This window comes from Ceratotherium simum, chromosome 7 (genome assembly GCF_057802395.1).
Source record: "Ceratotherium simum simum isolate JZ-2026a chromosome 7, ASM5780239v1, whole genome shotgun sequence".
Lineage (NCBI taxonomy): Eukaryota > Metazoa > Chordata > Mammalia > Perissodactyla > Rhinocerotidae > Ceratotherium > Ceratotherium simum.
The window spans coordinates 29,550,188-29,577,939 of NC_141906.1; the positions used below are offsets into that span (position 1 = coordinate 29,550,188).

General features: G+C 54.6%; 1 protein-coding gene across 1 annotated transcript; it reads right to left on the reverse strand.

Moving 5' to 3' along the window:
* Positions 1-934: 934 nt before the first annotated feature.
* STARD10 (StAR related lipid transfer domain containing 10) lies at positions 935-27,515 on the reverse strand. The gene is made up of 7 exons (XM_087433410.1): positions 27,419-27,515; positions 26,745-27,055; positions 5,046-5,193; positions 4,313-4,416; positions 3,463-3,580; positions 1,587-1,639; positions 935-1,355 (listed from the first exon to the last, which is right to left on the reverse strand). Exons 2-7 carry the CDS (start codon positions 26,949-26,951, stop codon positions 1,110-1,112), a joined length of 876 nt encoding a protein of 291 aa, XP_087289536.1. The 5' UTR covers positions 26,952-27,055; positions 27,419-27,515; the 3' UTR covers positions 935-1,109.
* Between the last annotated feature and the right edge of the window lie 237 nt (positions 27,516-27,752).

The window sequence follows — 27,752 nt, forward strand, 5'->3', positions numbered from 1 at the left end:
CTCTCTAGAAAAGAGTCAATTCCAATTAGATTGTGTCTTCCTGACAAGGCTAATGCAAGTCACTTCCCAGAAGGGGAGGGCAAGACCAGACCTTGGGGAGAACTTCCTAGCATCAGATTCAGTGGGGTACATACAAAAACACTGGAGAGAGGTAGAGCATAGGGTGTCCCTCGGGCAGCAGAGGGCACCTGGGGGCCGCAGAGAACAGGGGAGGCCCAGGCATCCCTCTAGACCTCAAAGCAGCCACGTGGAACACAGAACTGGCCTCTGACCACTGGCAAGGGGCTGGGGGCCCCACCCTTTCTGTTAACACAGGCCTGAGGTCTTCAAAATGACCTAGGGAGGGCTCGAATCATAGGGCATGGTCCCTCCACTGCACTGAAGTCTGATGACCCTCACCCCAACCCCAACCTCCTTCCTTCAGAACATGCTGCCCCAACCTCTGCTCTGGGGCCCAAGCGGTGTGCTCTGAGACCCAGTGACCTCTCCCTGTCCTGTCTGTGACAACTGGAGAGCTTCAGACCCCCAGTCCATAGGTTGGACCCAAGGGGCCTTGGGCTGAAGGTCACATGGTAGAACTCCATCCTCTGACCCCCATCCCAGGGCCTCTGTCCAGACCTGTTCCTTCTCTTAGAGCAGTGAAAGGTAGCCAAATAGCCTGGGGTGAATGGCAGAAGTGCAACCAAGACAGGTGGATGGATGAAGAGTGAACTAATGAATAGACACAAGGAGAACAGAACACACCATGAACAGAAGGAGGGGGTGACCACCTCGCCCCCACCCCACACTGCCCCAGCTACACATGGGGAAATGGGGGGCTGCCTCAAGGAGCAAAATAATTAATAAAATTAACAAAATGAGCTGTGGAACAATGGGGCCAAGGGCAGCGGTCAGGCCCCGGGGAGGTCGGAAGCAGGCACAGCGATGAGCCAGCTGAGGCTGTGGGATCGTTTATTGGGGCTGTGTCCAGCCAGGCCGCAGCGCCAGCCTGGGCCTAAGCCCAGCGTCCCCAGGAGGTACAGGGGGTGGGGGAGGGGAGAAAGCGCGGAAGGATCCGCCACCCCCGGGCTCCGCCCAGTCTTGTCTCGGTCCCTGTGGTGGTGCCACGCTCAGGTGAGCGAGGTGTCGTCGTCGCTGCCCTCCCCGCCTGCACCGCCCGAGCGCTCCTCCCGGCTCTCTGCCACCGCGCTCTCATCGATGTTCTCCAGCGAGTCCGCATGCTGTACCGACAGCTCCGACAGCGCCAGGCTGGGCAACGGGCTCTGCTCCGGGTGGAGCCACGGCTTGAAGTGCGGCTGATGCTTCTGTTTCCACTCCGGGTACTTGACGCACGCCTTGTACATCTTCTTCATGGCCTGCAGACCCGCCGCACAGCGAGTCAGGGGAGAACGGGGCGCGGGACTCCCGCACCCTCCAGCGGCTCAGCCCCCAGCTCCCAGCACCCTGCCTCTTGCCCCAGTTTCGTGATTCCGCCCCTCAACCCTAACCCCGCCCCCTGGCTCCCAGTCTCCATCCCTGACTCCACCCCCTCATCCTGGTACTGTCTCCCCCAGCCGCCATACTCCCCAAGTCCTAAGGCCACTCACCTTGGGAGCCAGGAACTGAGAAGACTTATTCACCACCCACTTGGGTAAGGAGCCTGTGAGGCAGGGAAGGGTAGTGAGGAGAAGGGAAGGAGCAGCTTCAGGGAGGCAGCCCCCACCAAACACAGACCAGCTCCCTCCCTCCAGCCCGGGCTTCCAGGGAGGCCACCTCTTCTCTGTGCGGAGGGGAAGGTGTGAGGCAAGTCCTATAGGACTTCATCCTCACTCCCTCTTTCCACCGCAGACCAAGCTCCTCAGACTCAACTCTGTCGTGTGTCCCCCGCCTCTGCTGAGCCCCGGAGGGCTGCATGGGAGAGAACCACAGGTCCTAGGTGACCACAGGCTACATGTGGGTTGGAACCCTGACCCACCAAGCTCCCACCCTCCGCGCCTCTCCTCCACTCACACTGACATCCTTTCTCACCTCAGCCCCTCTACCATGAAGGACCCTGATGCTCAGCCCCTCCTCTGCCTGTCTTTCCAAGCCCCCAGCTCTGGAAAACCTCGCTGACTACAGAGGCCTCTTAACTGAGCACCCCAGCCTGGCCTGACCTGGAATCCCAGCTCTCCACCCTGTCTCACTTCCAAGTGTCTGCTCTGCCTCTGATACCCAACGCACTCACTCAGTGAGGTGCTGGGGAGTCCTGAGCCTGGGCCACTGGGCCCTCGGTGGACCTTAGGGTGTGACCAGGGAAAGATGCTCTCAGGGCATCAATATAAGGCCTGCGTTAAGTCCCCTGAGTGGACACTCTAGTCATTCACTCCGTCACTCAGTCACTCCACATTCACTCAATGATACCCACCCTGGGCCAGCCCTGGAGACCCAGAGAGGAACTCGCTGTTGGGGAGGCCCAACAGTGTGCCAAGGCTCTGCTAGAGGGGTATGGGCGCACATAGCAGGGAGCCAGTGACTCCTATGGACATCAGGGACAGAGGTAGTGACATCTGAAGCAGCCCTGGGATGAGTAAGGGAGGAAGGGAGGGGAAGGGTTTCTGGGCTGAGGGAAAGGGCTGACTAGACAAGGAGGTGGGAATGTGTAAGGTGTGAGGAGGGCCTGGGAGACTGGGGGAGGGGGCTCAGACTTCACTCTGAGGGCAATGAGAGTCACAGAAGAATTTTAAGCAGAAGAGTCATGAGAAAATAAATGTTTTGGAAAAATTCCTCTGGTAGCTGGTATGGACAGACAAGGTGGCTGAGTATGGAGAGATGAGCGATTCAGGAGCTATTTAGGAGGTAGAATCAATAAGAATCTGTGACTGGATTTGGGAGCTGAGAAGAGGGAGCCCCAGACGACTCCCAGGTTCTTGGCATGGGTGACTGGAGGGCGGAGATTCAGGAGAAGTGGCAGATTAGGAGGGGAGACGGTGAGTTCAGTATTGGACACAGTGAGTCTCAGGTCCTAGAAGACATCCTGAGGGACATGTCCAGGAGGCCAGAGGCCACAGGGGTCTGGATCTCAGCAGAGAGGGACATGTGGTCAGTTGGCCACAGAGGCCTTGGGAGTGGCCAAGCCTTCCCAAGGGAAAGAGGACTGAAGCCTGGAAAACCCAGGCCTCCAAGATGGGCAGAGGATGGGAGCCAGCAAGACAGACAGAGTGGGAGCAGCTGGGGAGTGGAGAGCAAGTCAGAACATGGGGCTGTGGGACCCTAGGGAGGAGCGCCAAGCTTCACTGTGGAGCAGTGGCTACCACCTTGGCCCCTGCTTTTCAAACCATTGTAAAGACTCAAACCTTAGTTCAAATGATGTTTTGGATGGAGATGCCCTAAAATACAAAACAGCTCCTGACAGAGGTCCTTCTAGGTCCCTAGTAGATCAAGCCCCGTCCCCTGTGGTATAGGGAAGGATCCCATGATAGGCTGCCAGGGCCAAGCCCTCACCTTTGGGGTCCACCTGGGCCAGGTAGGTGATGACGCAGCTCTTGGGCCCCGTGCTCTGGATGAGATAGCCCGTCTGGATGGACACAGCTCGGACCAAGTCTTTCCGAGGCGGGTATTTCTGGGAACGGAAGGCACAGGGAGGTGAGATCAGGGTGGGGGCACAGGAGGTGCCTTTGTGAATACATACACACACAGAGTTAGTTAGTTCACATCCCCTGGCGTCTACTCCAGGCCAGGCCTGATGCTGGGGTGAGGAGAAAGGGAGGAGTCAGACTAAGTCATCCCTGCCCCTCTTAAGCTTTCTCTGCCCCTCTTAAGCTTTTCCTGTTCCCCTCCAGAAAGACCCCAGGCTGGGCTCAGGGTTCAGGAGCACACACATGGGCACGCGCGCACGCGCACACACACACGCGCGCGCGCACACACACACACACTCTCTCTCTCATCCTTGCCCAGGCCAGCTGTACCTGCCTGTCCTCCCTGCCATGGAGATCAAGGCAGCCCAGCCTCACGGAGGGCCAGAGGACCCTGCCTCTCACCTCTTGCTCTCTTCTTTCCCAGCCAGCCCGCCCCAGGGCCCAACCAACCAAAGTCAGCCCATCCCACCTGCTTGCCCACAGTAATGGCCCACACTGCACTCTCCTCATCTGCTTGAGAGTCTCAGGAGGGAGAAAGGAGCCATTATTCTCTTTATATAGGAAGGACACTGAGGGCCGGAAGGCTTCATGCCTGGCCTGAAGTCACAGGGAAGTTACGGTAGCAGCCACACGCCCCTCCCCAGACTAGGCCTGCCAGCCCAGCCCTACCTGGCACCTTCCCCTGGCCACCAAGCAGGGAAGGCAGGTCAACTCACGGGATGCTTGACTGAGTAGTTCATAATGATGTAATCAGTGCCCATGGGGAGCCAGGAGCGGAGGGTGATGACATCACGGTTCTTCAGGGGCTTTGGACACCTCCCTGTGGAGGGCAAGGGACAGTTCAGCCAGACCTCTGGCCTGCCTGCCTGCAAGGGAGGGCGTGGCAGAGCCAGAGACACAGGGATGCCTAGTTAACTGATGGCTCCCCCTGATCCAAACAGGTACCCCCATCCACCAGACCACAGTCCCAGAGCTGGAACTAGGAAAGAGACACAGCAGAACCCTCTCCCCTCCTGGCTCCGGCCATCCCTGCTCCTCACAACCTCACACAGCCCATACCTTGTGGCTGGGCCTGTTTGTATACATGAATGTCAGTGTATGGGAGAACAACCATATTGTTGTGAGTGTGTGTACATGAAAATGTGTGACTGTGAGCATGTGACATGTGGCTCTGGGTTGCATCTATGACTGTGTATGCAAGTGTTTGTGTGGAATGTGTATACATGAACATGGGAGTGCATGTGTGTTTGAGTGTACATGTGTATGTGCCCAAGGGTCTGGGAGTGGACAGGGATGTCAGGGAGGGTGGCCCTACGTCTTAGCACTCAGGTCTCTGAGCCCCCTGGCCATGGGAGAGCCCACAAGAAGGGAAGGTGGGAGGAGGAGGCTGGGCTGGAGGCCTGGACAGAGGCGGAGGGGACTGGGATCAGAGAGCCTGTGCCTGCTCACAAGAGTAATAGCCCACGTCAGCGTTGACTGTCAGGCGGGCAATGTCAAAAGTCTCAATGACGTTGCTGTCCCACTTCTTTCGGTATTCAATGTCGTGTAGGACGTCGTAGAGTGTCTCGGCTGGCACGTCGCGGCACTCCATCCGGCACTGCAGACAGACATGTGGGTTGTCAGCATTGCACAGGGCTCAGAGCCATGGCCAGGGGACCAGAGAGCAGACAGGCAAAGGGGAGAGGAGGAGAAGGAGGGCACGGAGGAACAGCAGCCTCTGAAGCCAGCATGGGCTCCCCTCTTGCCACAAGCCCTGTCCAACCCTCCCAGAAGCCACCTGTGCCAGGAGACAGACAGCCCCTGTATCCGGAGACCATCTCCCCCATCTCAGCCCCCACCAAACCTTCCCAATCGTCCCAGTCTCCTCCTCCAGGAAGCCTTCCTGAATTACTCAGCCAGACCTTCTGGGCTCCATACACTGAGTCTCTCTATCTGTGCCCTCCCAGACCCCTGAGAGGTCCTCGTGGGTGGAGGCTCAAGCCTCGTATGGGCACATGTTAAATGAAATGAAAGCATGAATGAACACACAAATGCCTAAATGCGTTTCTTTCTCTTCTGTCACCCAGTCATACCATTTGTTCTCCTTTTTTTTTTTTTCTCTCAACAAACATCTTTGGATTTTTTTTTTATTTATTAGCCTTGCCCTCAAAGAGCTTTCCACCTAGGGGAGAAAATAGCCAAGGATTTCCTTTTTTATTTAACCCTGATAACAACTCTGCCAAGCAAGAAATCCAAGGAGGAACCTGAGGCTCAGAGAGGTTAAGTAACTTGCCCAGGGTCACCCAGCTGTTAAGCGGCAGAGCTGGGATTTAACCCAGATCACATGTCTGGAAAGCAAGTAAAAACAGAACCAGGTTTCACTAGGTTTGCACTCTGCAAGATGAAACTCAGTCCATGCCCTTGTTCTGTGATTTTTTTCACCTGAGAGCCCAAACCTCAGGCTCAAGTTCCCCTCAGCAAATGGACAAGTTTTCTTGTGTAGTTTAAAAAGGTCTCCCAGAACTGGGCGTTCAGACAGTGCCAAGGGAACAACACACATTCCTTTCTACTAGAAAGGGGATACATGCAACCACATGAGGGAGGGGTCCCACTGCCATCCCCCAGTCCTCCTCTCATTTGGGCGGGGGGACATGTACGCACAGAAAAAGCTCAGGAAGCATACTTCCTAAGGTGTTAACAGTGGCGATCTCTAAATGATAAAAATATGATGGTTTTATTTTCTCTTTTCTGTCTGTATTTCCAGTTTTCTAAAATGTATAGTACTGCTTCTGCAATAATGAAAAAATTTAAATAATAAGGTCCCCGCAGAGATACTGAGAGGTGCACTCACCACATGCCAGGTACTATACCCTTATACGTGCATCACACCAGACATTGCAGCATTTTATTCTTACTGCAATGCTCTGAGCTATTAGCCCCATTTTGGAATTCAGAAAACCGAAGTTCAAGGACAGACTCCAGCCTGCAAAGACTCACTGTGAGACCCTGAACAAGTCACCCTCCCTCTCTGCCCTGTTTGCTTTTCTGCTCCATGAGGGGTAAGACTACATCCATCATTTAACAAATGGCCCCCGGTTCCAGCCTGGTGTGGAGCACACAAAAGTCAGAGATGAATCTGGGGCCTGTCCTTGAGGCTTCCAGTCGAGGAAGGAGACCAACTTGGAAATGGACAGGTGCCCAAAACTGCCCAGGGAGAAATGGAGGAGGAGGTCAGCTCTGCGGGGTGGGTGGGGGATCAGGCTTCATGGACAAGCTCAGTCTGGAAGGTGTGAACAGAGAGAACAGCCAGGGCTCAGGCGCAGAACCCTCTCATCAGAGGCAGACAAGAGTGTGGCCTGTAGGGAAGTGAATGAGTCCATCTGCTCCAGTTCCCATGGTATGGTGCAGCCTAAAACTCAAAAAGTGCTGGTTCCAGGTCTTCTTGGAGAAATGCATTATGCTGGGGCTGGGTCAGAATTAGTACAGGATGAACCTGGGACATCTTATTGTGCCAGAAAGTAAAGTAGTACTCACAGAATGACAGGGACCTTTCCCAGCAGACACAGGAGCCAGCGTGAAGGGCTCCCACGGATTTGGTGACCAACTCATCAGGGTTTGCTGGGGCTTTCCCAGTTTTAGCATTAAGAGTCCGGGGCAGGGGCCGGCCCCGTGGCTTAGGGTTAAGTGCACGCGCTCCGCTGCTGGCAGCCCAGGTTTGGATCCCGGGCGCACACCAACGCACCACTTGTCTGGCCATACTGAGGCGGCGTCCCACATACAGCAACTAGAAGGATGTGCAACTATGACATACAACTATCTACAGGGGCTTTGGGGAGAAAAAGGGAAAAAACGGAGAAGGATTGGCAATAGACGTTAGCTCAGGGCCAGTCTTCCTCAGCAAAACGAGGATTGGCATGGATGTTAGCTCAGGGCTGATCTTCCTCACAAAAAAAAAAAAGATTCCTGGGCAAACTAGGACAGGTGGCCACTCTACCACAGGCTAAAGCTGGGATGACCTGCGTATTAAAATAAATAATGATGGGCCGGCCCAGTGGCTTAGCGGTTAAGTGCGCATGTTCCGCTGCTGGCGGCCCGGGTTCGGATCCCGGGCACGCACCAACGACGCACCGCTTCTCCAGCCATGCTGAGGCCACGTCCCACATACAGCAACTAGAAGGATGTGCAGCTATGACATACAACAATCTTCTGGGGCTTTGGGGGAAAAATAAATAAATAAAATCTTTAAAATAAATAATGATAGGGGCAGGCCCAGTGGCATAGTGGTTAAGTTCACATGCTCTGCTCCAGCAGCCCAGGGTTCACAGGTTCAGATCCTGGGTGTGGACCTACACACCACTTATCAAGCCATGCTGTGGCAGTGTCCCACATACAAAGTAGAGGAAGATGGGCATGGATGTTAGCCCAGGGATAATCTTCCTCAGCAAAAAGAGGATTGGTGGGGCTGGCCCGGTGGCGCCCCAGTTAACTGCACATGCTCCACTTCGGCGGCCCGGGGTTCACAGGTTGAGATCCCAGGTGCATCGCTTGTCAAGCCATGCTGTGGCAGCGTCCCATATAAAGTAGAGGAAGATAGGCACCGATGTTAGCCCAGGGCCAGTCTTCCTCACAGAAAGAAAAAAAAAGGAGGATTGGTAAAAGATGTTAGGTCAGGGCTAATCTTCCTCACCAAAAATAAACAAATAAATAATAAACATAAATAAATAATGATAGTAACAGATTATATTCCACTGAATAAAATAGGAAACCAATGTATATACAGGTATGAATAAATAAATAAATTGAATGTTTGATGAGGAACAGAGTACACAGTTTCAAAGTGCCTTCCCATCAAATACTTCTTAGAAAGGGCAAATGGGTAACTTCATAGTAGAGGAGCCTGGCAGATACCACCTTAATCAAGCGATCAAAGTGAACATCAGTAGTAACAGGACAAGTGACAACTGGGTGCTGTCTGACAGGACACAATGAAAAGAATACAGGCACCACCTATGTGATATTTCTGCCAAGATACACAACCTAAATCTAATCATAAGGAAAACCAGACAAACTCAAAATGAGGGACAAAATAACTAGCCTCTGAGTGTCAAGGTCATGAAAGGCAAGGAAAGACTCAGGAACTATGTCAGACTGAAGGAGACTAATGAAACATGAGTGAATGAATGAGTGAGTGAGTGACTGGACAAAGTGATGGGAGGGATGTGATGGTGAGAAAGGGGTTGGAGAAGACGGCAGAGGCCCAATCTGGCTCCATCATGAGCATCCAGACAGCCTTCTGTGGAGCAGCCATGTGGAGGTCTGGGTGCTGCACCAGACGTTCAACACACACTCGCTCTTCACCCCGAATGTACGAGCTGGAATTATTCCTTTGCTGCAAAATAGAAGACTGAGACTCAGAGGACTGAGCCAAGCTGCCCAAACCAGACAGCAAGAAAGCAGCAGAGCAGGGATTCAAAACCGGATCTTCCCGTAGTCTTAACCACCAAGGAGCACTCGAGTGTGGCTTCTGAGGAAACCAGAACTTCTCTAAATCCAAGTTTGGAAACAAGTTTGGCTTTGCAAGTCCTCACACATGTTGCCCTGGACAGTGAGCGTACGGACAGCACGGAGGGGCAGGGACAACAGAAATATGCTCCGTAGGTTGGAATCCAACCTGAGAATGCCTCCTCCCTCGGGCCAGGCACCCTGCGCCCAGGGCCCAGCTGCACCACGGCGGGGGCACACTGAGCAGGGGCCCACACTGCCCATTCTCCCTCGGGCCTCTGGATCAGGGCTGCTGTGGCTTCAGAGCCAAAGTCCTCCCTCTGAGACAGCAGGCAGTGGGCGGAGCGCGCAGAGCCGCAAGACAGACGGGCACCAGTTAACTGTAAACTCTGCATAACATCTTATCTTTAAGATTAAGAGGGAAACATCAAAAGTTTCCCAGGCTCATGGCGGACTCGCAGGGAGGAAGGCCAGCAGCAGGGCCCTGTTGGGAGAAGGGTACTGGGAAGGCGAGAATCCTGGCTGTGGCAGTGGTATTGCAGGTAAGGAAACTGAGGCAGGCCGGTGGCTAGTCCAGAGAGCGTCCTCGTCCTCAGGCGTCCCCATCCCTTGGCACTGGGCCTGGCTCCTGGCCAGGCTCTTTCCACAGCCCCCAGGAGGCAGCGCCTGCGCTGAGGGGTAAATTACATCCAGCATTGTTCCTGCCCGCAGCTGCAGCCAGCTGCCACACCAGCAAGGTGTAATTCTAAGAGGCTTTGGAAGGACCGGTGGGGGTAGGGGTGAGTCATTGGAGGGAGCACCTGGTAGGCAGGCCTGTTACCAGAACCCACAGCCATTAGGCCCTGGGCAAGTCAGTTACTTCAGCTGGACACCTGGGAGCTCCCCTTGCAAACTAGAACTGAAGGTGGGCGGGGGCGGGTGGAGGTGTGCAGCTGTTGCTCAGCCAAGGAGCCATGCTCGGCTGCAAAGCCCTTGAAGCCTGGTTACCGCAGGGAGCCTGACGTGCAGCCATTTTACAGCTGAGAAAACTGAGGCCCAGAGGGAGCAGGTGACACCAGAGAAACTATAGACTGTATCCCTTTGCATTTGCTCTGTCCAAACCCCATGAGTTGGAGAACTGGGATTGCCCAGAACCCCTGGGACCAGCACCAGCCCCATGCGGCCCCGAGGGAAGAGGCATTCTCAGGTTGGATGCTGTGGGAAGTATGGGAGCAGAAGGCGACAGAGCCTAAAAGCAGAAGGAGCTGAACTACTGACAGGGGAGAGAGGGTATTTCAGGCAGAGGGGCTGGTGAGTGCAAAGGCGTGGAGGCTTAAATAAATAAGGACAGAACAGGGTCCACTGCCCACGCTCTCTCTCTCCCTGTCCCCTCTCCACCCCTTGCCCTGCGCTTCTCTGCTTCTCCAGGGGGCCTTCCCAGAGCTCAGCTTAGAGAAGGAGGAATCTCCACAGGAGGAGGGAAGTGGGAGGGACGCAGGGAGATAGCCGGCCTGAGACAGGGGAAAAGAAGTCAGGTTCCCTCCATGAGGCTGTGGTAGGGCCTTGAGGGCCAAAGGCCAGGGCAGTAACAAGCAAACTGACAGACAGGTGGACCCAGTCTGGCCCTCACCCCAAGACCGCCCACAGCAGGTCTCCAGTATCCTTGCCCATGGGCTATGTGGGGCACACAGGTCATCCCAAAGTCCAAGGGACCCAGGAGATGATCTCTTCCACCACCACTCACCACTCTTCAGGTTACCACTGGGGAAACTGAGGCCCAGAAAAGGGTAAGGGGTTCATTTGGGCTCTGAGACATCCCATAGGCTGTGCTGACTGCTCACCACGTTGCATTTTAGCAGACAGTGTTTTTAAAGGAATAACTGTTAGGCAAATCACCCTTTCCCAACAGAACTATATTCAAATCAGAGGCCAAGTTCCTAACTGGGGGTGGGGTGCTAAGCATCAAATCAATCACAGCCCTGAACAATAGCCACAACCTCAATAACCATGACCATGTGCTCCAAATCACTAATTCCTCATCCCACAAAGGAGACAGCAGCACCTGGACTGTGGGCCCCACAGGGGCTGAAATTTAGGCCAAACCACCTCTGCCAGTTGTCAAGGGCACCAAGCTGCATCCCGTGCAGACATCATCTCTTACCCTCCCAACACCCTGATGGGTATCATCATCCCCATTTTACAGATGCAGAAACTGAGGCCCAGAGAGGTACAATGACTGACCAAGGCCACATGGCTAACAATGGTGAAGCAGAGAACCAGAGCCTGGGTGAGCCTGACCCCAAAGTGTCAGGACTTTCTGCGACCTTCATCAAGGGGCAGGACTGGCCCAGCTAAAACAAACACCCTGGGAACCGGAGACTGTCTTAAATGATGGTTATTATGCAGCACTCATTGGATTCAGAGGGCTTGCTGACCAGGGAGGCGAAGCTCAGAGATTATTCCTCTGAACAAAGCTCCTGAGTTGATCCTCAGACCTCACTGGGCTCAAAGACAGGGCCACGCTTTTCCAGGACCCAGCACTGGAACTCTGCACCTGGAAGCCCCCTCTGAGAACCTTTCAGCCACCGCGTGGCCCCACCAGACCCAGCCGGGCCCCACAGATTCACAATTTATTTGTGAAGCAGCAGTTCTGGGTCAGACAGGCCTCTGTCCTGCCACATCCTGCCTGTGTGGCCTTGGCTTGGGCAACGGACATCAGCTCTGAGTCCCAGTATCTTCATGTGTCAAACAGATAATCCTCCCTCAGAGTGGAGCTGTGAGGATTAAATGGGACTTGTACATAAAGCCCCTGCTGCCCCCCCTCCAGCCCCAGGCCACAGCAGCAGCTTTCCTTAACTTCTCAGGCCCTGCTGAGAGGAGCACCTTCCTGCTAGTCTCCAAAGGGAAGGATATACAGGGACAAGAAATAAAGTTTAAAACCACAGAAATGCCCCAGGTCCCTCTACAGGGTAGACAGACAGGAAGTGGGTGGGCAGCCCTCTTACCCCAGGGCCCTGACAAACCAGAGGTTCCACCCTTATAACCACAGCCAGGCACTGCCTTCCCCATGTCAGACCAGGCGCTGAGAGAGCAGAGACTGGCCGGGGGCACACAGCAGACGAGCGCCCAGCTCCAGCGGCCCCTCTGCCCTGTCTGCTCCCAGTCTCCTCCCAGGGCCCACTCACCGCCTGCTGGCTTCAGGGCGCTCCACTCTGCCCCTCCCAGAGGCCCCACGGAGCCGGCATCGAGCCAGGCTGACAGGGCACCTGCCCTTGCCTCTGGTTTCTGGGGCCCCTAGAATGGAGACCCCTAAGACCTTCCCCTAAATCCCCCCAACAAATGTCAAGAGTAGCTCATGGGCACTGACACGGGTCAGGGGGAGCGGGGTGGGGCAGAAAGGGGGACGTGGAGAGAGGTCTAATCAGTCCTGCAGTGAGTGGTTGAGGCCCTTCCTCCCTGAGGCCTGCCCAGAATGCTTTCCCAGGACTTCCCCTCGCTGGCTCCTTTCCTATTTTGTCTTCAAACTTCAGCCTGGCTGTCCTCTGTCCAAGCAGCCCACCCTGTCCCTAAATTCCTCAGGTTGCCACTCCTCCACCCCTAGTGCCTCCGTCCATCAGCACACACTGCGACACACTGACTTGCCTGCAATGCTGTGGCCCCGGTTCATCTTGGCTTCCCCTGTGTCTGGCACAGTTCGGTAAAGAACTGTTGCCTGAATGGCAGAACAGACAGGTGAGCCAACAGAGAGGCTGTGCCTGTGTGAGCTTCTCTGACCGTTAGTGCGCTGGGGCCGTGGCCAGTGGCCCTCAGTGCTTCTGTGGAAGTCAGAAGGAAGAGTCGTCATGAAAACCTCCTGGACTCTGGTAAAAATCTCTGTGGCACTTGAGGCTGATTACTACTTCTGCCATCATCCTCTTATAAAATGGAGTCTAGGGGTAAGGGGTGTCAGAGACAGGTTCAGGGGAGATGCCAGGACTTTAAGATCTTTAATAGTTCTGATAGTTTAAGAAAAGTAATTTAAAATTGTACTGTGGTACCAATTTATACTTAGTAAATTAGCAAAAATATATAAAATACCCACTGCTTATGAGGATATGGTAAAACTGTTGCCAAAAATTGTTTCCACCATTCTGAAAAGAAATTTAGCAAATATTTTTAAAATCATAAAAATGTATTTTTCAACTCAGTTCCCGGAACCTCAGGACCAGAAATTTACACTCAGGAAAAAACACAAAATAAGAAAAAAGTTCTGTTACAATATTCAGGACTATATTATTGTATTTGTAATTAGCAAAATATATTGGAGAACAATATATTGGAAATGATGTGGCTCTAATACTGAGGCAAGATATAGCACAGGCAGTTAGGGGCTATAATGCAAGGTCTGGCCAATAATATCAATCAGACTTCTGGGAAAACCTAGGAACATAATCATCATCCAAGTCTGTGCTCTAACTACAGATGCTAAAGAAGATGAAATTGAAAGTTTTTATGCAAATATTCAAGAAGAAATTGATCATACACCAAAACACGACATGATAGTAATTATAGGTGACTGGAAGGCAAAAGTAGGAAATAAAGCAAAATCAAACATCGTTGGAAAATTTGGACTAGGGGTCAGAAACGAAGCAGGAGACTGGTCAAGGATTCCTGCAAAGCCAACAATCTGTCCATTGCAATACATGCTTCAAGCAACCGAACAGGTGACTGTCTACATGGACATCACCAGATGGCCAATATAGAAATCAAATAGACTATGTAATTGGAAGCAGGAGATGGAGAAGCTGTATTCTCTCTGCCAAAACAAGACCAGGAGCAGATTGTGGTCCTGACCACGAACTGTTCATATCAAATATCAGAGTGAAGCTTAGGAAGAACACTACAAGAATCATAGTGCCAAATATAATGTAAACAACATTCCCAACAAATTCAAAGTCTACCTGTGTGAGCTTCTCTGTTTATCTACATGATAAACAGATTTGCATTGTTAAACTTCATTGACCAAGAACCTGAAGAACTATGGACTGAAACTAGAAATATTATTAAAGAAGAATGCGAAAAGACAATGCCTGAAGTAAAAAGAACAATCGACATGGACGACAGAAGAAAACCAAAACTTGTTAAGGACAGGCGAGAAGCAAAAGTAAAAGGTGACAAAGCAGGGTTCAAATCCTGAAAGCGGCTTTTCAGCAACTGTCACATAGAGATAAAGAGAACCACTCTAACGGCCAACGCCAAGAGATAGAAGAGAACAACGAACAAGGAAGAACAAGAGGTCTCTTCCAGAACATTCAAGAAATCAAAGGGAAATCTGAACCTAGACTAGGAATGCAGAACAACCAGCAGGAAAGCACCCTATCTGAGCAAGAGTAAATAGAGGAAGATGGAAACAGTACACTGAAGATCTGTACAGAAGAGACAAATGGATGACAGACTCCTTAGAAGAAGATTCCTATGAGGAAGAACTCATAATTCTAGAAAGTGAAGTGAAAGCTACCCTGAAAGTACTGGGAAGAAATAAGTAATCGGGGTAGATGGGATATCGATAGAATTATTTCAAGCCACAGAGACTGAATCTGTCAAAATCCTAACAAGAATATGCCAACAAATATGGAAAACAAAACAGTGGCCTACAGACTAGAAACGCTCAATATATATCCCAGTCTCCAAGAAAGGAGATGCCAAGGAGTGCAGTAACTACAGGACCATTGCTCTAATTTCCCATGCAAGTAAAGTGATGCTCAAGGTGCTGCAGCAAAGGCCTTTACCTTACGTGGAGCAAGAAATGCCTGATGTCCAAGGTGGATTTCAAAAAGGGAAAAGCACACAAGATTTAATTGTGATTATTCGTTGGCTACTGGAGTGCGCCAGAGAATTTCACAAGAAGGTTAGTCTATGTTTTATAGACTATAGTAAAGCCTTTGACTGCGTGGATCATGACAAGCTATGGGCTGCTCTGAAAGAAATGGGTGTGCCTCAGCACTTGAATGTCCTGATGCGTAACCTGTATTGTGGACAAGAAACCACTGTCAAGACAGAACATGGAGGGACAGAATGGTTTCCTATAGGCAGAGGTGTCAGACAGGGTGCATCTTCTCTTCCTATCTGTTTAATCTGTATGCACAACATATCATACAAAAAGCTGAGCCAGACTCAGATGAAGGAGAAGTGAAAGTTGCTGGAAGAAATATCAACAATCTAAGATATGCAGACAACACCATCTTACTGCCAGAAAGCAGCAATGACTTGAAACGACTTCTGAGGAAAGTGAAAGAAGAAAGTGCCAACGCAGGACTTTATTTGAACCTAAAGAAGAAAAAATCATGACTACAGAAGAACTACACAACTTTAACATAGACAATGAAGACACTGAAATTGTTAAAGATTCTGTTTACCTTGGTTCAGTCATCAATTTAACTGGAGACTGCAGCCAAGAAACCAGGAGAAGACTGAGACTTGGAAGGGCAGCAATGAAAGAATTAGGTAAGATCATCAAGTGTAAGGAAGTGTCATTAGAGACCAAGGCCAAGATTACCCACATGCTCATAATCCCAATTACTATGTACAGATGCGAAAGCTGGTGAGTGAGCAAGGCTGACAGGAAAAAACTGATTCATTTGAAATATGCCATTGGAGGAGAGCTCTATGGATACCCTGGACTGCCAGAAAGACGAACAAGTAGGTCCCACAGCAAATTAAGCCTGAACTATCGCTGGTGGCAAAAATGATAAAACTGAGGCTGTCCTACTTTGGGTATATCATGAGAAGGCAGGACTCTTTGCAAAAGACAATAACGCTGGGAAAAGTAGAAGGCAGCAGGAACAGAGGAAAATCAAATACAAGACGGATTGACTCCATAAAGGAAGCTACAGGCAGGAGTCTACAAAAGCTGAGTAGGGCTGTTGAGGACAGGACAATGTGGACATCATTCACAGGGTCGCCAGGAGTCAGAGCTGATTTGATGGCATGTAACAACAATTGGAGAACATCCTGGAACACCACCAATAGCAGGGCCTGGCTGGGTTAAGAATGACACATCACCTGGATGATCATTGCCCAGCTACTGAGGACTGTGGGCTCCTCCAGGGCAGGGGCACAGCTGAGCCGCCCCTGAACCCTCAGAACCCAGAACAGGTCTGGCAGGGAGCAGCTGCTGGAAATGTTCATGAATTAATAATTCTAGAGCAATATGAGAAACTTCTACAGATGCAATGTTAAATGAACAAAAGAGGATACAAACTTGTACCTGTGCCATGGTCTAAACTATGTATAAATTATCTGCATCCTTGAATGAGAGCTAGAAGGAACCAAGGAAAGTTTTACTCAGGAATTGAGGCCCTGAGTTATTTTTCATGTTTGGATTCTTGTTCCTGTTGGTACAATATAGTTTATGCAAGATGTAGAAACTATACATTTTTTTTTCTAAGTAAAGAGTGTTGTCCAGAATCCCGAGCTCCTCATTCCCTGGACCTGGAAGCCTGGACTCAGCTGAAACGGGGCCTGAGGCTGCCGTGCTGATGCTGAGTTACCTTGGAAATGTTCCGTGTTGTGCGGCTATGCTGGGAGTGGAGCCAGAGGGGACTCAGGGCCCTACTACCCTTGGGCTGGGTCACAGGCATGACAACCCTGCGGGGGACGGGGCAGGAACAGAGGGAAGCCAGGGATGCAGGTAGAGGGAGGGGCACCTAAGCAGAGTCTTAAAGGATGAGCAGAAGAGCAGATGGCACCCAGATGTAAGGAGGAGGAGGAAGCTGCTGGCAGAGGTGCTGGCATGAGCCTGGGGCCTGGAGATGGCCTGGACCGGCTGCGGGAAGGCGAGGGCTTGTGCAGTTCCATGAGGTAATCTGAGTGAACAAGGATGGAGGCGGGAGGAAATGGAGCTGTCCCTTGGGCACCTCAGGCTGTTCATTCACCCATCCATTCAGCAAATGTGAATGGTGTGCCAGTTCTGTGCCAGGCTCTGTGCTAGGGGCCTTGCAAATTCACCTAATTCCATCTTCTCAATTACCTGAGAGGGGGGAGGATTATGCCCATTTGTAAATGGTGGCTCAGAAAAGTGAAGTGAGGAACCAGCCTCGAACCCAGTGACCCCAAGTCCACCCCCGAGGCTGTTCCCTAAGAACCAGGCTCTGCTCTGTGAAGGACCCAGGGAATCCCAGGTGGGCCAGTGCCTGGCCAGATGAAGACCATCCCTGGGGGGTCCACAGTAGGGACAGGGGCTGTTAGTCTGGCTCTGTTAAGGCTGGCTCTGCCTGGAGTGAGGTGAGCTGGAAGGACAGAGAGAGCACATGTGGTATGCTGTAGGCCCAAAGCAGGGTTTCCTTCCTCCACCTTCCGATTCAGGATTCCCACTTGTAAAATGATTAGACAAGCCCTGTGGCCCTCTCTTCTGAAGGGAAGGAGATCTGGCACTGGATACGCCCAACCCATCTTCTCTCTAAAAGTGGACCCCCCCAAGACTGCGGTGGAGAGTGGAGGTGCTGCCACGCCTCCCCTAGACAGAGCTCCCCGTGTCTGCTCAGGCAGACCAGCGAGGCCCTTCGGTTGCTCTCCATCCAGGGCTGAGTGACTCATCCCTGCTCTGCCTCCCTCCCCCTTCCCTTCCTTCAGTCTCCCAGGACCCCCATCTCCACCCCCCAGGCTTCAGAGTGGCAGGCCCCAGCTCTGCAGCATGAGAAACATCCTGCTCTGACATCTCAGAAGTTGACCTCCTGGTCTGGACCTCCGCCACTCTGCTCCAGCCCTGGGGGAAACAGGGAGCCAGACAGAGGAGGGAGAGCTGAGAGCAGAGAATGAGAGAAAAGGGAGGGGGTGGGGGGAGACCAGTGAGACAAGACAGGGGCCAAGGCTGACACACAGACATCAAGACAAAGACAAATTGGATAAACACCTCCCATGGCTTCAGGGACTGCCAGTGACCTGATGCCCCCAAAGCTCTCTAGTAAGCTCCAGACTGCATCAACAGCCTCCTGGGCATCACGCCCCAGACAGCCCACAGGCGCACACTCACCATGTCCACTACCGTTGTATTATCTACCCCCAGTGCCCACTCCCCTCCGCTCCCCTCCTGTGCCTGGAACCTGGGCCAGGTTCTGGACTCATCCCTCACTCATCCCTGGGATTCCACTCAGCCATGACCTTCCCAACAGCTCTTCACCAACCCCAGGCAGGCCTCACCATCCTTGCTTGGACCACTGCGGCTGTATCTTTGTCTCTGGTCTCCTGGTTCCCAGGCCAATCTGTCCCTGCAGCCAGGGAGCTTTCTAAAACCCAGAGCTGATGATGGCACTGCCCAGCTTGAAAGGCTCTGCCTTCTCTCTCTGCCTTCAGGATCAAATCCTAACTCTAAAATGTCCTCCTCACTCTGGCTCTGCCTCTGCTCCTTCCTCACCCTTAGCCCGCACCCCTGCCGCACGAGTCTACCTCACTGAGAGACTCAACAAGACCTTCTCAGCATGCCACCTGCCTCCTGCTGGGCCCCCCAGGTCCCACCCAGACACCACTGCCCCCACCATGCTGTCAGCCACTGGCCTCCCTCGCCTGAGTTCTCACGAAGGGCTGTCACTGTCTCCATCGGTCTCCCCACTAGGCCTTGAGAGCAGGACTGGGGCTGATCCATCTCCAGCTCCCCAGCACCAGCACCGTGGCTGGAAGAGTGGGTGAGAGGCATGAAGAGAGGTTTGCTGAACAAATAACTGGGACAGAAAAAAAAAAAAAGGAGGAAAAGGGACAAGTAGAGACATGAAGGCAGAGGCAGTGACCATCAGAGACGGGGATGAAAACACACTCTAAGGGGAAACTCTGAGACCCAGAGATAGGCCCAGAGGCAGGGACAGGGGCTGGATGGAGGCAGGGAGGGGAACACCGAGGCAGAGCCAGAGCTGAGCAGGGGGCGGGAGCGCCAGGAGACAGCTGAGGAGACATAATTGGATCACAGACAACTCTGCTGCAGTGAGGGGGCGTGACTCACACACACAGAGTAACGCCAGACACAGAAACACACACAGTCTCACACTCAGAGGCACAGACACACAATCTTGGGCATGCACAAGTGCACACACACACACACTCAGTACAGATTTAATGACCCTTGTCAGGTGCCTGCCCCAGGGCTGTCACCTGGACAGTTTGGGGCAGACCCAGTCCTGCCCCTGAGGGGCTCACCGTCCACCCAACTAAGGACCATATCACACACTCAATCGCCCACAATCCAGCTCCACACACAGAAGGCCCACACACAGAAGGCCGGACAACTCCTATCACATCATCCTGTCCTCATAACACACAACCACCATCTGGTATCTTATTTAGTTACTTGTTTGCTTCTGTTTTGCTTGGCTCCCCCTCAGGATATAGGACATGTTATCCCTCATGACAGCAGGGTCTGATCTGTCTGGTTTGCCACGAAATTCCTGGATATTCTCGGCATACAGTATGTGCTCAATAAATATGTGTTGAATGAACGAATGTTGGAGACACACAAGGGAACTCCATCCTCTCTGGTTGTCAGGCCTCTGCCTTAAGACTTATCACCTCCCTGGTCCAGTACCAGGTGCCAGGCAATCTGGAAGGGTCCAAAGACAGAGAGGGGCATCCAGGAGATGGCAGAGGGGATCTCAGGGAACCAGGGGTAGATGCAGGTTGTGGCATGAAACCCACAACCCAGGGTGAGAGTAAATGGCCCAGGCACCGCAGCAGGGGAGACCAGTCGGTACTTACCCCCAATTCCCATGGCGGGGGTGGGGGATGTACGTGTGCAGGCATTGTTCATCTGTCCCAAAAAATTCTAGAGAGACATCAGAGGTAGCAAGTAGCTGCCTTCCTTCGGGGAGCCAGGGTGGGAGGCAGGGAGGCAACTGTTATGCTAAAGCCCCAGAGAACAGCTCCAGCTGCCCTGTGCCACCTGCCCCAGGCTCTCCTTAATGACAGGTAAGAGGAGTCTGTACTTGGCATGGGACCCACCACTAAGTTCTGGGCCTGCTACTTTCTTCCACTGCCTGTGTTTCCAAGGCTCTAGGGGCCCCAGAGCATCGAGGCCAGCCCAAGCATGTCAGAGAGGACAAAGTGAGGCACAGAGAGGGACAGAGACCCCTAAAGCCTGAAACTTGGTCTGAGCAGCTTTCCTCCCACATGTTGCTGGAGCATGCTCATCTGCAAAGGTAAGGGGCAAAGGTAAGGGGCAGGACTGGAAGAGGGCTTCTAGCCCCATCTATCTCGGTGGCAACCTGGCACCCCGGCCTGTGCCCACTGGCCCCTCAGGAACAGGCTGGAGCGGCCCAGTCAAGGTCCCAGCTCCCCAAAGAGTCTCAGGCCTCTGGGGTCATGGCACCCACAGCCCTGGCTCCAGCTGGCCACCCCCAGGCGTGGAGATGCAGGGGAAGAAAGAAAACCCATCTCTCTCCAGGACTCCCTCCTTTCTCTCATCTCCTGAAACTTTAAAGACTCTCGGCAGGAAACTGAGCTGGGGCTCGTTAAAGTTTAAAAGCCAGAGCCTGGGGAGCTGGGCGTGGAGGCCCTGAGCCAGCCTGGAGGCTGAGGGCTCTTCTAGCCCTGGGGGACACTGACTGGAGGCACCCACCCCACTCCCACTGGTTTCTCACCCCCGGGGGGCTGCACATCCATACCATTTTACATCCCGGCCTGCACAACACTTCAAAGTTTGCACATTGCAAAGAGTTATGCTGTAACCACCATGTCCCCACTATTATCCCTCCTAAATCTCTCTGCACGCAATCCCCTGCTCCAGCCCCCACAGCCCCTGCTTTGGCGCAGGCCTCAGCCCCTCTGTCCAGACAAATATGGCAGCACCCTCCTCCTACACCTGCCTTGTCTAAAACCCACCCCTGGCACCCCAGGACCTCCAGGACCTCTAGGACCCAAGTCCTAGGGCCTTGGTCCAGCTCTCTGATCACCTCCAGCCCCCTGAGTTCCACGTCCCACACTGAACCACCTGCAGTTCTCCTAACGCGCTACCCTGCTTCCCCACTCCGGGCTTTTGCACGGCTGTTCTCTGTATGGAATGCTCCCGATGCTATCAAACTTATACTCCTCATTCTCCACCCAATTCCAAAGGGATGACCTGAGAATTCCTCCTCTGTGAAGCCTTCCCTGGCCCTCAAGCCTGGTTCAAAGGCCCCCTCTGGGTGTCCACAGCTTCTGTGACAAGTGTCTGTCCCAGCAAACAACCAGGAGCTCCTCAAGGGCAGAGTTCATGTCTGATTCCCCTCTCCATCCCCAATCTCCAGCAGAGGCCAGGCGCAGAGGCTATCAGTGAGTGTTCACGAAGGAGCAAATGAATGAAGGAAGTGCCGGAAGTCAGGCAGGGCAGCCCTGCTATCCACATTTGACAGATGAGGAATCTAAAGCCTAGGCAGGGGCAGCAACCTGCCCAAGGCCACATGGCCAGGACTCTGGATCCTGTGCTCTCTCCCCTACTGCCGCAGGAAAACCCAAGCACCTCCTCCAGGAAGACTTCCCTAAAGCCTCCAGCAACCTGTGACCTTTCCCTCCTCTGAGCTCCCCCACCTGAAGGTCTGGACCCTGACTACCTCAGGTCATGTTCTCTGGGCGCCTGTTCCCTGAGGACAGCTCTGGAGCTACTTCATCCAGCTGCCCCCAGGCCAAGAGCTAGAGCCAGCCAGGACAGGGGTCCTCAGGGCCTAACCCTGGATTCAGAAGCCCCATCTAGGGACCTCTCTGAAGGCACAGACTGGCAAGGCCTTAGCTCTCCATCCTTACTCTGTGTCCAGCAGTGCAGACCCCCCTACCATGGCCTAAGGCCCGGATGGCCTCTACAAACCCACCTGCCCAGCAACTTCCTGTAGAGATGGGGAAACTGAGCCCCACAGGTGGCAGAGGCCAGCCCGAACTGAACTCACCGAGTCCAAGGCCCTAAAACTAGATTAACTCCTGCCCCTGCCACCCACAGATAAGAAGACTGGGCTTTTGCCCAGCTGGGTCCCCTCCAGGGTGCCTTCCCACAGTGACACAGCACAGGAAGACCCAAGGCAGAAGAGAGGGGTAAGTTGTAAGCCACAGGGTCCTGGAGACAGAGGGCCCAATGGTGCTAATAAGCAGGACCGAGCGAGTGGCGAGATCTCAGCCTTAGAGTCCCAAAGACCTGGGTTCTGATCCTGCTGCTGCCACCTTCTAGCTGTTTGGCTTTGCACAAGTGAATTCCTGCTTTGAGCCTCGGTTTCCACATCTGTTTGATGGGGTTAATAAGACCCACAGCACAGGACAGTTGTGAAGACTCAGTGCAAAGACATAAAGAGAACACCTGGCCCTGCCCCTGCCCCCACCTTCCCCGTGACCCTTTTGAGTCCCACAGACTGTTAAGAGTAAGAAGGGCCCTTGCAGATCCCTGAGGTGATCCCGAAGGTCACAGGGGGAGAGAATGAAGCACTGAGATGAGACAGCCCTGAGCACTGGCTTAAGAGCATGGAACCCAGGGGGCCTGGCGTGTGAGAGCAGGGGTACAGTGAGACAGGGCAGGGAGGGGGCACTGGAGCGTTCTCCAAAGGGGAAGGGGAGGCGCTGTAGGACAGGAAGTCAGAGGAGACAGGTCCCCACTGCCCAGCTTCCTGTGGCAAGAGGAACCTCAGGTTCTCAGCCACACTCCCTCAAGAGACCTCACACTCCTAATTCAGCCGCCGAGCCCCTCAAGGCCCCTGCCCACCGGGCCCACACCTGCCTCTGTGATCAGCCTGTGAGCATCTACCTCAGGAGGGGGTCACCTGGAATTGTGAGTCTTCTCTCCACCAGAGTCTGGAAACCTCTGAGGACAGGGGCCAGGTCTCCTCCTCTGCCTCTCACATGGCTGGGCATGCAGCCGCATTGGAGAACCTGAGCACGTGAGCCTCCAGGGCAGAGCTGGGCAGGCCATGTCATCTCCTGCTTTTCGTCCCCCGTTCCTCATCCCTCTCCTGTGGGCCCCAGCACAGGCACTGAGTTTAGAGGCTCTTGGAGCCAGGAGAACCCCATGGCACAGATAGAGAAACAGCCCAGAGAGAGGCAGGGTTGTGCCCACAGTCACACACACAGCAAGAAGATACCACAGCCCGGACTGGACCCCAGGCTCTTCCCCAGCTGGCCCTGCTTGAATGACTGACAGATCCCCTGGTTTCCCATTTCTCACACCACTACAGGAGCTGTGGGGAAGCCTGGCCTGGGCATTGAGACCTGGGTTCAGGTTCCAAGCTGTCCTCTAGCTTGGACCCAGGATCCATGTTCAGCATGTCTGCCTCTGGGACAAGACCTGACCTCTCAGGAGGTGGTATCTGCCTCCTCTCCACCACCCAGAGCACAGTGCAGGCCTGGGGGCAGGCCAGGAGAGAGGGAAAGGGTGGAGGTGGCCTCCCACAGCCTCTTCCCTTTGTCCTGGCTCCAAATGCTGCACCCAGAGCCACAGTGGCTTCCAGGGACCTCTGGACACAAGAGCAGGGAGAAGATAAGTCTGGGAGAAGGGAGATGAGGCAGAGGAAATCAATCAGGTAGATGGATAGGTGGAATTCCACTCCTATCCTGGGATCACAAGCACAAGGCACGTCAAGGGGGCAGCTGGCTTGCTCAGCTCAGTGGATAGGCCCAGAACAGGCTGGGGCAGGAGCTGGGGAGGGGGCAGAAGCTCAACAAACACCTGTGGCTGAGGCCTCCTGAAGTGACCCAATCATCCCTGAGGACTCTGGCTCAGACCTGCTGTGTGACCTTGGCAAGCCACTCCCCTTTCTGGGTCTCAGCTTTTGCATTTATCAAACAAGAATGGGATGAGAACACGGAGGCCTTCAAAGAGTTATTGATGGGGTCAAATGCCATAATGTTGACTAAGATGGGAGCCCAAGTGGAGAGGAGCAGGGGCTCTGGAGCCAGGCCAGCCTGAGTTCCACTCCTACCTCAGCTGCTGTGTGACCTTAGGCGAGTGACATCACCTCTCTCAGCCTCAGTTTCTTTGTTTGTAGCATGGAGACAAGCCTACTACTGCCCAGGACTGGCCTGAGGGTAAATTAAATGATAGAGAGAAATGCTTGGCTCAGAGCAGGGGCTCTTATCAGAAATGGGATTCCTGGAATCTTGGGGATGGGGAGCTCAGAGACCTCTGCCCACCTCCCAGAGTCCTACCTGGCTGTGCTAAGAGGATCAGGGATCCCAGGATGCCCATAACCAAGGCCCCAGCCTCTAACCTGGGCCCCAGCTCTGCTCACCTCCTGTCTCCAACCCTCCTTCCACAGAACAGAGAGGGCTAGGCTGGCAGGCTGGAGATCTGGGTTCCAAGCCTGGTTCTGCTGGGACTTGGCTGTGTGACGCTGGGCTGGCCCCTCTGCCCTTCTCTGGACCTCAATGTCCATACTTGTACCCCAGTGAGAGGGGAGTACAAAATAGGGATTTCAAAGGGCCCTTTGGCACCTCCAACCTCTGCTCAGTCTGAGAGGGAAGGAGGGTCGGGGTCCTGGCTGCCAGGGAAGGTGTATGCCCTGACCAGAAGCCCACAACACCCCAGTCTTTCCAAGTCTCCTCCACTCCCAAGGAAAGCCACCTGACAAGTCTGATCTGGCCACAAGGGGTCTGTCTGTTGCAGCAGTTGGCAGTCTGGACTCAAACCCGCCAACTCCAGTCCTGGACTGGGCTGGGTTTATTCATTAACCAAGCCAGATGGAGGAGGCAGCTCCACCCTGTTGACACAGAGGGTGGGAGTACTGGACTCAGTTCAGACCTTCCCCTTACTCTCCTTCTGGAAACTACACTTCCCCACCCCACTGCGCAGCACCGGCCTCAAGCCTTTCCCAGGTCATAGTCAGGAAGACAACCTTGTTCTCACAACAACCTCGCTCACCTTTCATTTAGTTTGTTCCTATCTTCTTTCCCTCCTTCTCTCCTTCATTCAACCAACATCCCTGCTCTGTCTGTTGGATGCTGGGATACAAACAAAGAAACTGAGGCTGAGAGAGGTGATGTCACTCGCCTAAGGTCACACAGCAGCTGAGGTAGGAGTGGAACTCAGGCTGGCCTGGCTCCAGAGCCCCTGCTCCTCTCCACTTGGGCTCCCATCTTAGTCAACATTATGGCATTTGACCCCATCAATAACTCTTTGAAGGCCTCCGTGTTCTCATCCCATTCTTGTTTGATAAATGCAAAAGCTGAGACCCAGAAAGGGGAGTGGCTTGCCAAGGTCACACAGCAGGTCTGAGCCAGAGTCCTCAGGGATGATTGGGTCACTTCAGGAGGCCTCAGCCACAGCATCCCTGCTCTGTCTGTTGGATGCTGGGGATGTTGGTACAGGGATAGAACCTGTACCAACCCTCAGAGAGCACCAAGCTGGGACATATCAGCTGCCCTTCCCTTCCCTGCTTCTCTGGCTCAGACATAGGTCAGGTCCCCCGCCAAAACTCCCAGCCCAGGGTCCTCAGGCCTTGGCAGAGAGCCCCAATGGGGAGACACACATGGAAACACAGAGAGTAAGAGACAGTCAGACGGCCAGAGTGCAGACAGAGAGTCATAGAGGGGAGAAGGGAAGGCAGAAGGGGCAAGCCAGAAGGCCACATGGGGACAGATGGACAAAACTGTAAATGACTAAGATAAGGCGAGGCAGAAAGGCACAGAGTCAGAGAGGGAAGGTCAGGCAACTCTGGCCCCGGTGTGAGGCCAAGATGCCCAAGCTCAGTCAGAGAGCAGCTCCAAACAGGAGGGGCTGGAATAAGGGGAGGGTAGCAGCACCCTGAGTCCAGTGCCCTGCCCCACTTGCAACAGGAATACACTCCTCCACACAGGTTTTCCAGAAGGAAAGCAAAAAGGGGAGGGCACGGGAAAGGGAAGGGAGGTGAAGTACACAGCCACTGCCAGGACCCTGGAAGAGAGACCTGCCCCCGATGAAATGTGGCATTCATAGCAATGCCAGATGTGTTGGGGCAGCTACTGAGGCCTCTAGACCAGAGTCATCACCAGCCTCTGCCCCACCTAGTCCCCCAAGGGAGGTGGGTTCATGGGGTCCCAAACCCCAAGCCTGCCCTGTGGTGGCAAAGAGAAGAAAATCATGGGGCTGTGAGGAGGGGCTGCTGGCTGAGGGGGCCGAGGTACCTCCCTTGGCGACCTCATCCCCCCGCCTGGCTCTGTGTAAGACAGGGTCATCCAAGCCCTGCCTTCACGATCCGTCAGCCACAGTCCTGAGTCCCTGCAGGAGACTCAGGGAGCTGCCAGGGAGGGAAAGAGGAAGAGCAAGCACCAGGCAGGAAGGAATCAGGGCCCTGGCACCCAAGGGTGCAGAGAGTGGGGAAGGAGACCCAGCTCAGGCTGAGAGAACCAGGAATTAGGAAGAGATGGGCTCAGTCTCCCACCTGGGATGATTCAAGTAGGGGAGCAGGAGAAGGCTTCCGGGGGCAGAGGGGTCCCCGAGGGAGACCACTCTCCTAGACGGACCTGGCAGCAGCCCACCTCTCTGGAGCAGGCATGGGCATGCAGAAGCCTGGGTTCCGGCTAAGTGAGCCAGAGTGAGTCACACTCCCTCTCTGGGCCTCAGTTGTCCCATCTCTGTGATGGGGGCTTGCCCAGCCAACTGTGCCTCCTCCTGCTTCCTGGCAGGATACTTTTTCTGAGGTGCACAACCAGGTGTCTGTGGCCCTGCGGGAGGACCAGGAAACTCCTTGTCAGAGGCGGCAAGGGCGCAGCGGAGGCGCACGTGGGGCAGGGGAAACCTACCTTGATCTTGTGCAGGGTCCGATCCATCTCCACAGCCTGCACCCACACAGACACGCCGGCCTTGCTGTAGGTCAGGTTCCAGCCCGCCTCGGCCTCACACTCTGACCGGAAGCTGCGGAAGTCCTGGTCGTCCGGCACCTGAACGCTGTCGCGGCCCAGGACTGGCCGAGGCCCTTGGGGCTCCGTGGAGGCAGACGACTTCTCCATGGGGAGGCCCAGGGCCCTGGTCCTAGTCCGGTTCTCCTGGGTCCTCCGCGGAGGCTCCGACAACGTCGACGCGGCTGCAGATGCTGACGCCACCTTCCTGGGACCTGCAAGACCGGTTTGGGGACCGGAGTCAGTGCGTTGGGGGCGCGGGTGGGAATGTCCAGGGTCCTGGGCAGGTGGAGAGTTCGAGACAGGCAGGGGCTGGCCCCCTGGGGAGGACGGACCGGCACAGGGCAGTCACGGGGCCACCCCCTAAGGAGCGACCCCAGCCCTCCTGGGCCGGAGCGAGGGCTGCGGATCGGTGCGGGGGCCCGCGGGACCCGGGGGAGGCCGGGCCCCAGGGGGCGGGCGGTCCGGCGGCGTCCGCGCCGCGCTGGCCGGACCGGCTCAACTAACTCGGCGGCGGCGCCAGCGCGGGAAGCGCGCGGGGCGGGCGGCGGGTGCGGCGCAGCGGGCCGGCCGCTCACCTGTGCCCGCCGCTCCGCCGGGGCCCGCCGGGCCGGGGTGCCCGCGCCGCCGCCGCCGCTGCCCGGGCGACCGGGGCCGCGCGGGGCTCTGGGGGAGGAGCCGTGGGTCCGCCGGCCCCGCCCCGCGCGCACCCGCCCTCGCTGCCCCTCCGCGCGCCGGGCTCGGGGCCCCGGCTCCGCGCGCCGGGCTCGGTATTTTCCAGGCTGCGGAGGTACCGCTGACAGAGCTCCGAGCCCCGCCCCGCCCCGCCCCGCCCCGCAGGGTCCTAGCGCCCGCCCCCGCCCGCCCCGGAGGGGACCAGGTCCGGGAGGGACCAGTCCTCAGGCGGGGGTT

Excerpts from the sequence above, each read along its gene's own strand:
- STARD10 (XM_087433410.1), bottom strand. The coding sequence starts at position 26,951 with ATGGAGAAGTCGTCTGCCTCCACGGAGCCCCAAGGGCCTCGGCCAGTC. Across the intron at positions 3,581-4,312 it reads ACTACTCAGTCAAGCATCCC|AAATACCCGCCTCGGAAAGA; the intron begins GTGAGTTGACCT and ends TTCCGTTCCCAG. Across the intron at positions 1,640-3,462 it reads GGCCCAGGTGGACCCCAAAG|GCTCCTTACCCAAGTGGGTG; the intron begins GTGAGGGCTTGG and ends CCTGCCTCACAG.